The following is a 10,658-nucleotide window of genomic DNA, read 5'->3' as shown; positions in this document are numbered from 1 at the left end:
AGTGGCGATTACTCCACCGACAAGAGCAAAGCTCTTAAATTATGATGATGATGACGACATTTGACCACTTTGACTGCAATTATTTTTTTAATTCTGACTGTAGAAAAATTACAAAAATGAATACGCAGCTAAGAAACGTGTAGAACTTTAATACTTACATAATTATTATTTTTACAAAATTTAGACCAATCCCTCACTCAAATAAAAGAATTATGTAAAACAAAGAGAAGCATTTAAAAAGAAAAACGTATAAATAAATAACACAAAAATTTAAAAATTACGTAAACGTCGAAACTCTCATACGCTGAGTGACTACTTACCAACTTTGAATTTTCCGCTGAATCCAATTATTCCAAAACCGAGCGTAAATAATTTATTATTACTTCGCAAACTCCATTACCGACCACCATGTCTTCTTTTCGTCTAAATTATCACATAAAATGAAGCCGTGCTTGAAAATTCCAGGTAATTTATTTATAAAAGTTGCTGTATCTCTGGATCCATATCAACTTTTATATTTAAGCTTTAACACCGCTATTGTATAGCGGAGGCCTCTATGCAAATCAGAAATTGGCTGGGACAAATCATTGGTCATTAAACTCATTAAATAGTATCGTCTTAAGTCGTCCCATTCGTTTTTCGTCAAGTTCTTAAATTAGTCCTATTCTGCTTACGTCACTCATTTTCCATTGAAAGCTACCGACGATTGTGACGAATGTAGTATGAGTGACGAAAGCAGTATAGGACTAATTTAAGAACTTGACGAAAAACGAATGGGACGACCCAAGACGATACCCATTAAATAACATTCGTACTATTAAATGGTGATTGTTTGTAGCACTGCAGCATTATGTTAAGACACGAAGAATTTTCTCTTTTGCATAGTTCGGTGTTACCAAAGTCAACGATTAAAACAGGTAAGTAGGTCCTTTTCCTTTTACATAGAAAATAAATTCACGTTTCTTAGGCTCATTTGGTGAGTTAATTATATAGAGAATATATTTTATAACACCATAACATGGACGTCAACCGCCAAAATTGTCTAGTATTGCCAATTTCTGAGCGGGACACTAAAATATTAATAAATATAAACGACCGATCCTACCTCTAAGAATTCAGAGAGACTAAAATTACGTTTGTAGTTTTGTCTAGTGTAAATAATCGTGATTTAAAAATTCTAAAACAGGGCCTGCTATTTTACAAAAAAAAAATGTTTATACTTCCAAAGTGATATCCTCGAAGTCAGGTTCGTGAGCTATCTCTGTTATCCAGGGGAGCAGCCGCCACACGCCCGTGTACTGCGCTGACTGGAGGCCCCAGGAACGACGTTCTTCCTAAAATGATTCACAATTAATCAAATAACTAGGTTAACTGGAAGAAATCCCTTAAAGGGATTAAGGGATATAAGTTCGCCTTTGTACTGCTTATCCTGTGCCATAAATTTGTGTTTTTTGTTTTGTACAATAAAGAGTTTATACATACATACATACATACATACATACATAACTATTGATCGCCAAAAAAGCAGCCAGTAATTATAGGCTGTACTCAAAATATGATTTTTCAAAATAATTTATTGATACATTGATTACTAGATGACCCGGCGAACTTCGGTCACCTACCTATATTTATCCATATTTTTTGTACTTTTTCATTTTTTTCTTTCATAAGAACCTTCTCCTTACAATAACAAACACAACACAAAAAGAATCAGCGAAATTAGTTCAGCCGTTCACGCGTGATGCCATGACCAAGGGAATTGTGATTTTTTGTGATTTCATGTACATATATGTTTATTTTTTATATCAAATTCTATAAAGTTATGTACTCACTGAGTATAATTGCATGAATTCTATAGTAATTTAAATTGTATTTTTCTTAATTACTCGTAATGCATGTTAATTATAAGATGTAATAATGTTTTGAAAAGATGTGTCCCGCCGAGTTTGTTGCCGGTCCCATATTGGGATACCCTCCTCCAATTGAGGGGGGATTTAAATCTTCTCGGGGCAGAGGTGTACGGTTGGAGCCGGTAAAGGTTTATTTGACGTTCATAAGCGCATTGTAATATGCCTACTTGAATAAACTATTTTTTATCTCTATCTTTATCTTTAATAGGTATTTATTTTTAAATAGGTATATACATTTGTAAGGCAGGCCGACAGTTGCAATAAGTGATAATACCTGTATCAGTGTTATCTTAAAAAAGTTTTCATTGTTGAGTGGAATATGCATAGTTAGTACTTGTCTAATTTGTTTTTAAATTCCTTGTCACTTTGGGCCGAAACTATATCCTATGGGAGTTGAATATGTAGATGTCGGCGGCCGATCGTAAGATCAGGCAGATCATAATGTTCCTGTGTAATGTTTTAACGACTGTCACATTAATCCAATATATAGGTAGGATAGGTTCGTTAGGTTGCTTCAGATGCCCGAAGGGCAAACTGTCCAGAAATAGGAGCCCGGCGTAGCGGGGCTCCGTCGACTCAGGGGACGAGTCAAAGATTTTCACGTTTCACGATATGCCTAGGAATTTCACGATGTGCCTGATTTTACGATCGGCCGCCGACATACACAAATAGAATACTCGTACTCTATTGGCACACCTCAGTAAAAGATACAGCTTAAAGAAAAACACGGTGTTTGTTCCAATTATGTCCCAATACACAATACAATCACAAATTGAAGCAATCATTTATATGCCTTTTTGCCATTAACCCTTTGTGCAGCCAAAAGTCAGCGTCAGCCAATTTAAGCGAATGATAGTTAAGTGCTGACGGAGCATGGAACGGATTTAATTTGAAGATAATTGCTGACTGACTGCCGTATTCGAACTTCAAGATATTCACAAGATACGACACGTGCTAGATCCATTCTAGATATGTTATAGTTTAGATATCAACTAGTTCTCTTTTGCAGCGCAATTCGGGCAACCAATGTCACTTTTACGTTAGATAGAGTATTAAGATATCTATTAGATGTGAATTGGAAGCCATATCCTGAGAAAATCGTTCAAGAGTCCAGAATCGCGCAAATGTCAAATTTGACAGGTTAGATCTTAAACATATCGTTATCGTATCTTGGTGATGTCTAAAAGATACCTAATAGATGTCTATTTCAAAATCCGAATCGGGCCCTGAGATAATTGCAGGCTACCGACTTTGGCTGGGCGGTGAGCCAGGATTAGGGCATGCAGTACCGGTCCCGGTACCAAGAATTTCATTTCCCGGTTCTGGGTGTGGCCGGAACCGGGATTCCCGGTTCTTCCCGGTTCTCAAGGCATCTTTTGATTACTTTTAAGAAATTGTTTTTGTTAGCGTACAATCTTTATGAATAACTTATTTTCATAAAAATTATTGCATAAGAATTAATAAATGACTTATTTTATTATAAACAAACACTTAATTGGCGTTCCAACCTAATTTACGAAATTAACCGGCACACATTGCCTCCGCCTGAGCCGAGCCACACGGCCGTAGCGTAGTCCATGCACTCAGCACTATATGACGGCACGGCCTGCCTGCACGAATGCCTACTTTACTAGGTTAGTTTGTCGGGTTATTTGGGTCCCCCGTTTCATAGCACCATTATTAAATGTTATATAATGTCCCGAGCTAAAGTACTAAAACATTACTACTATTGAAATGGGAATATTTATTCCATTAATATAGTCATATGATGAGAACCGGGAAGTACCGGTACCGAGTCTTCAGTACCGGTTCTTAAAACACCATAAAATTCCCGGGAATTCCCGGGAATATAAGAACCGGGAATTCCCGGGAGCATGCCCTAGCCAGGATAATCGATTAAAATGAAACTATTCTATAGGTCTACCGGTTAACTGAAGCGGTAGATAAGAAGTTATTTTAGTCAGCCCTGGCTACTGATAGTTAATGGTGCCTGTTATAATCTAAGAATTATTTAATTAAAATGCTCCATTATAAACTATTAATTTACAAAATTAAGGATGTTGTTTTCTAAGTCTACCTTTCTTGTGCGTACATTTGGGTTTAAAAATTTAAATAGAGTATTATTCCATTCCAATGTTACCAAATTCAACTTTATCATGATAAAATACGAATTTCAGTTCAGCCATCAATAACACTTAAAGTTAAGACGTGGTTAAACATTTTTTTTTTAAATCCTGCTTTCTTTTACCTTTACCAGAATTTGTTTATAAATGGACAAACAATTGATATAAGATATTCTATAGGTAAATTAGGTAATTCTATTCTTTGAACATGATGGATAAATAATGAAATTGGCTCCGGAGGCTAAAACGAAATAACATTATCACATTTAGATTATCACGAGACGATGATAGTATTTTTTTCTGTGATGTAAAAAAATATTACGAATGTAATCTGCGAGTTGATTTATACACGGTGTAACATGAGGAAACCGAATAATTTTAACCACGCATTTCTGAGGTCAAAAGAAGTAAACAATGTAATATGAGTTTAGGTCAATATCGCCAAAAAAAAAATTTTTTTTGTTTCGTTTTTTTAAATTTTTTGAATGTATTTGTACATAAACAATAAATGTTATTGGTAAACTTGTCACTTAAAATTGATTTTTACATTTTTTTTTCGTAGAACCTACTTTTTGCAAAGTGTTACTTGTCACTTTTTGACATCTATCAATAAGGATATTTAGACTACGTCCCTTAAGCAGCAACATCACCATCAAAAAGGCCTTTTACACCATGTAACAATAAAAACTTATTTATTTTTTAATTAATAATATCTCTGAAACTAGGCGAATATCAAACAAGTTTATAGGACATTTTTGTCTCTAAATATGATCAGGAATACGCTGTTAAAATTATTCGGTTTACTCATGTTACACCGTGTATAACAATTTTTTGTGAACATATTGCGTATTTACTGTAGAATCATAGATACAACCTAGAATGTAACCAAATATCTATCCAAATGGAATTTATCATAAAGTTATTATCCAGTTGGAACGGAGATACTTTTATATGAAGAAATAGTCGTTTACAACACCCTTAAATACATTTTACGAATAAAATACCTGCAAATAAAGAGCAATCAGCTTCCCGTCGACCAGCAACATTCCGCCGTGCTCAGAGTCGTTCTCTTTACCAGTGTACTCCGGCAGCAGGAGACAGTAGACGTTATTGGCGCCACTGTCAGCTATGTGTTTCGCCATGCTGTACAGCAAAAAACTTATGTTACGACCAGGGGGCCGATTTTTGAATTTCGATCGCTTGATTTCGTCACTCGAAAATCGGTGGAAAACGGCGAAATGCTAATTTTAGAAATACGAACGATCGAAATTTGGGATCTATTGGTATTGACCACTCGATTTCAATTCTATTAGTAGAATTTAAATGCCTAGTAGTGGAGATATTATTTTTTGAAATACACGAAATCGAGTGGTCGAAATTCAAAAATCGGTCCCCAGGCCTATAACCGCGAACATCGAAGTTCGCAAATTGCGGTCATTTTTCTCTATCACTCTCATTACGCTTTTATTGGAGTAAAAGAGAAAGATCCCCGAAATTTGCGAATTTCGGTTTTCGCAGTAGCCCCTCTGAGCCCGGAATTCTCGTAGCATTTTTGAGCTGTCATAGGGACTTCTCATCATACATAACAATAAATACAGAATACAATATGTCAAATATGATTACGAGTAGTAGGTAAACAACATGCAGTCTTTGAGAGAGATCTCTTCGAGATAACCTTTGGATATCAACTTTTAGGAAATTATATAAATTATAATATTAGGGATTAGTTGTCAAGCGGACCCCAGGCTTCCATGACCCGTGGCAAAATGCCGCGATAACATGAGGAAAAAGACATACAAATTATTTCAGCTCGAAATTCGACGCAGAATACCTACTTAGTAATGGTTATTTCAGGGTTCCTTTCAGCTGTTATTGTTTAGTTTTCAATAATATAGGTATACATATTACCGTGGCTTCGATTGTTAAATTAATAATTGAATGAACGTTTACAGTTCTGAAATATACATACAGGGTGACCTTAGCCATTGGACAAACCCTAAAATCCCACGTAGGGCTACTTCTCAGAAATGTTTTAACGGTAATATTTTTTTAATTAGAACAAAAAATAAATTATCAAACTAAAGTTATTTTATTTCCAATAATCGACCACAAAAAGAAACATACTGGTAGTGCTTTTGACAATTTGTTTGAAAATGTGCGGCAATGATGACATTTGTCAAAAGTCAGAATCTTATTAATGTCATAAATAAAAAAGATAATCAAAACGGTCGAACTAGGTTTCATACTATTTATTACCTCAGGAGCTACTAACACATACAGATTGCTCCAAAATAAAAAAATCGTAATTTGTTAATTTCTTCGTAACCGCTACACTGATTGTTATGATAATTTGTATACTGATTCTAATGCATATGTACATTTCGGTTTTGTCCAATGGCTAGGGACACCCTGTATATTTCATTTGAGTATTCGATTGAATAATTATTTATAATTATTCCTGTATAATTACCTAAACGTGGAACTCCCCGGACATGTGTGGTGATAGATCAGAGCTTCGTATACAGTAAGCGGCCGGTGCGGTAACTTTTCAGTCGTATATTTCGATCGGTATCTGAAACAATAGAATAATAAACTTAATTTTTATTGTCTTGATTTAGGATACTGTAAAGTTGTTATATTAATACAGAGACAAATAATAAATGAGGTTTATTATTCCAAAGTTAAACAGAAAATAATTTGTTAAATAAATGGAGGCTTACCCTGTTAACGGATCAGATTATATATGTGACATCCCACGGCAAAAGGTACCTTATGGCGGTTGGCGCTTACGCTATTATTAACGCCGCTCCAATATTATTGCGTTGCGGTGCTATGTGACGTAAGCGCCAGCCGCCATAAGGTACCTTTTGCCGTGGAACGTCACATATAATCTTCAATTCAAGCCTCATTGCCACCCTCAGTACAAAAAAATATATTTAAGGAAAAAAGACCATAAGGTGGTTTTTTTCGTATAATATCTTATTGTGCGCTACAAACGGTTAAATTTTCTTATCGGTAATATTTTACTGGATAGGCCGTCATCATTCAATTATTATTCACCCTGAATGTAACTATAAATCTAAAAAATCACCTGTCTAAGCCCCAGCCTACTGCAGAGGCCATAGTGCCCGCCGAGCTCGCCAAGAACTGGTGTGACATCATTGCGATTGGTGCCCAACGAGGACAAGACGTGGACATTGAATTCGACACTTGGATCAACCCTGTAAGTACCACGCAATGTAAGTATATAAATTTCCTAGTTTTTACAGCAAATAAAATTTGTCTGTGACGGATGTTATGCTTGGCAGGGCTGAATTCCAAAGCAGTTACGTTTTCGTTTTATTTATGTTCGACTTGTATAATGAGAGCAAATATATATATATATATATATAAATATGAAAGTTTCAGAGGGTAAATGAAAATTAAAATACAAAGCCATGAAGTCTTCCTAGAAAATTTAATTCATATGTAGGTATCAAGTTTGTTTCATTAAATAGAAAATTACTTGTTATGTTGCTATGATTACATTTAGATCGTTAATTTTCCGTGGAATTTCAATCATTACTTTCATGGCTGATATGATTACGCTCGCTAACTAGATTCAAATTACACGTCCCACTACCGCACAGAGTCGCCACCATACGCTGTATATATAGTGTATCCAGTGGTGGATTTGCAGTCTTTGCCGCTTCAGGCCCTAAGCCCTATAGCCGCCCCTTTCGTACCGCACAGTATATAGAACACATTTTGAGTTATTTCTTGTTATCATTAGCGAATTTTTTGTCACAATTTGCCGCCCCAATTTTTTTGCCGCCCTAGGTCCGGGCCTACTGGGCCTTACGGCAAGTCCGCCACTGCAATCAGTGATCTTGCTTATTATTATGAACTGAATACATAGTAAATACATATAAAATTATATTTTTACGAGAATAAATACCTAACTTAAATACAAAACTATTAATATAGTAATCCACTGAACTTGGATGGAATAATAAGTAATTGTTTTGAAATTTGCCTTACCAATATTAAAAAGAAGTCTTCTAACTTTATCCTTTGGGTTGAATTTCGGATGCACCACAATTCTTTTGACATAAGCGATACGCTCAGGCGATCGCCACTGCTCTCCGCAGTATGTCACATACGCCGACCTCTCGTCAATCGAGTATACCAAGTTGTGTCGCGATAGGCAAGACCCGGCAGCTAGCAGCCAGTGCGGACTTACACCTGATGCATCGCAATATGTCTAAAAGGGAAATAATAGGTAAAAGGAACGTGTCACATATTTTTGCGGCCCTAGTTGTGTAAGATACTATTGCTGATGACTGTACGATCAGTGGAATAACTGACTATATTGACACAGTATTCAAACAAGAATAAATATACCGTTCTAATCTATCACTTTGTACAATTAAATATAGCAAACATATTATTAATATTAGTATATTAAGAGCCCATCAACGTGCACACTAGCGCCACAGCTAAATAATTGTGATTATTTAAATTTAACGAAAAATATTCAAAAATGGGGTCGCTACGTACTGTATTGTGTATTTAAGTACCTTTTGAATACTTCAAACTAGTTTTTATGTTGCTGATTTCGTCGATCTAGGAACTCAAACAAAAACAGCCGTTTTAAATTTGGACGCATAGATTGATGAATCCAGCAACATAAAAACTAGTTTGATGTATTCAAAAGGTACTTTGATACACAATACACCCCGTAGCGGCCCCCTTTTTTCAATATCTTTCGTTAAATTTAAAGACTTACGATTATTTAGCTGTGGCGCTAGTGTGCACGTTGATGGGCTCTTAAGATCAACTCATTGTAAATGATTTACCTGCGTTGGTTCATAGATGTAAGCAGATGCAAAAGGATAACTGGACCAATTAGCCACGGAAGTTTTTGTTAAAGGTTTAGATTTAGAGATGACGATCGTTTTTGAAGTGGCATGTAATTGCGAAACATTATATTCAGGAATTTGGTATAAAATATTTAAATCTCCACCCGATTTAAAAGACCTTTTTCTAAAATTCTTAAAATTTCTCTCAAATCTTTCGTTTTTCGGGTTATCAAGACTCCAAAACTGACTAGGAATGTTACTCTCTTCGTTGCTTTTTTTATTTGTAATATTCTCTGCTATTGATATAATGTCTGGTATTTTCTGACTCTGATATTGACTGTTATTATTCAATTTTATTCTTTTGTTCGAAGGTCGTAAGGTATTTGTATCGTATATTTCAAAGAATTTCACTCTGTCATAAGGAGTTGTGAAGGCAGTGGTTGATGCAGACGTTGTAGATTGTACCGGTGATTTTACGGTGGTCATTGGCACTAGAGAATCTTTCGGAGATACTTTTACCGTAACAAGCTTTTCTCTCAAATAGGCTTCATTGCTAATTAAATCGCTTGCTCTGATGTTATTCTTAATTTTATCCACTTTCATTTTAAACTTGTTGAAAGCTTGGCGGTGGGGAAATAAGGCAGACTCTACAATTTTCGGAGGTTTGGATACGGGTAACAATACCTCTATATCGTATGGATCATTAATGTCAAATGACATAGAAGAGTGCAAATCGGAAGGCATCCTAGTATTGAATTCATCTACAATAGCGCCTCTGTTATTAGAGTCAACTCTGTGTAAACTTTTCAAACTGGTATTCTTGGTATAGTACTGATCCTCGTCTAAATAATCAAATTCTATATTACTCGGAGTAGATGATATACTCACATACTTGTGACGGGATACCAAAGCAATATAATATGTTCTTTTAGAACGGGTAGTGGAGGTCTTTCTTTTTGTAACAGTTTTTGCGTTTCGCCATAGATAGTCGCTTTCTTTGTGATTCTTTTTACTGGTTTCATGTTTTCGTTCCCAATAAAAGGGTTGTTGTGATGTGTTGCTGTAAGTATTAGAAAATGAACGCTGAACATCTCGTGATCCTGGTAATTGTAATCTTCTAGAATTTCTATCCCTTAAATCGACTGCGAAGCAATTAACAGCAGCTTGTGATACATAAACAATGAACAAATAATTTACAAGTTGATGTAGTCCCATTTTTATCTGGGCTTAAAATAGTTTGTCGCTTTAAGGTAAAACATTATTTTTAAACTAATACGTATATGTAAATTTAATAAGTTAATACTTGTAATTTTCTTATTCCAACTAAATTTCTAACCAACATAGTTGATTGATAGTTGAGATCAAATTGACAGAGTTGTCATTGATTTGATAGATTCAAAATGGATTCAAAGAGCATAACTATGAAAGGTAGAGGCATTACTTTTGCATTACTTCTACACCAAAGTCTACACTCCATAAGCATAGAGTCTGGCTACTGAAATTTTACTCAAATGTTTGGCGGGAAATTCAAAAAATCTTGGGCTGGTCACACTTTGTGTAGTAGGAATTATAGTTTTGATACTAGACAATATTTTTGATTTTCTATGCACAAGTAAGGTACTATGGAAATAAGTTAAATAAGCGTTTACGTGTACTCAAAGTCAGCTCACATAATTTCTACCACTATTTAAACTACAGTCAACCACAAACACATGTGTTTACGTTCCATATTTAGATATTATAGATATTTTTCAGAACGTTTAGTTTATCCGTTTCTGTATGCA

The 10,658-nt window shown here is 35.1% G+C and overlaps 1 protein-coding gene across 1 annotated transcript; it reads right to left on the bottom strand.

Moving 5' to 3' along the window:
- Window positions 1–1,214: 1,214 nt before the first annotated feature.
- LOC134666234 (uncharacterized) lies at window positions 1,215–10,155 on the bottom strand. Its single transcript, XM_063523386.1, has 6 exons — window positions 8,872–10,155; window positions 8,054–8,276; window positions 7,125–7,254; window positions 6,504–6,605; window positions 5,038–5,176; window positions 1,215–1,334 (listed from the first exon to the last, which is right to left on the bottom strand). The coding sequence occupies exons 1-6, from the start codon at window positions 10,087–10,089 to the stop codon at window positions 1,215–1,217; spliced, it is 1,932 nt and encodes a 643-aa protein (XP_063379456.1). The 5' UTR covers window positions 10,090–10,155.
- Between the last annotated feature and the right edge of the window lie 503 nt (window positions 10,156–10,658).

This window comes from Cydia fagiglandana, chromosome 7 (genome assembly GCF_963556715.1).
Source record: "Cydia fagiglandana chromosome 7, ilCydFagi1.1, whole genome shotgun sequence".
NCBI classification, from domain to species: Eukaryota; Metazoa; Arthropoda; class Insecta; order Lepidoptera; family Tortricidae; genus Cydia; species Cydia fagiglandana.
The sequence above is the reverse complement of the archived record's forward strand: the minus strand, read 5'-3'. Positions and strand labels throughout refer to the sequence as shown.

Bases quoted from the DNA above. Each gene is read 5' to 3' on its own strand.
- LOC134666234 (XM_063523386.1), bottom strand. From the start codon at position 10,089: ATGGGACTACATCAACTTGTAAATTATTTGTTCATTGTTTATGTATCA. The intron at 8,277-8,871 runs GTAAATCATTTA...TTTCCCTTTTAG, and splicing joins ACATCTATGAACCAACGCAG to ACATATTGCGATGCATCAGG. The intron at 6,606-7,124 runs GTGATTTTTTAG...CTATTGTTTCAG, and splicing joins GTAGGCTGGGGCTTAGACAG to ATACCGATCGAAATATACGA.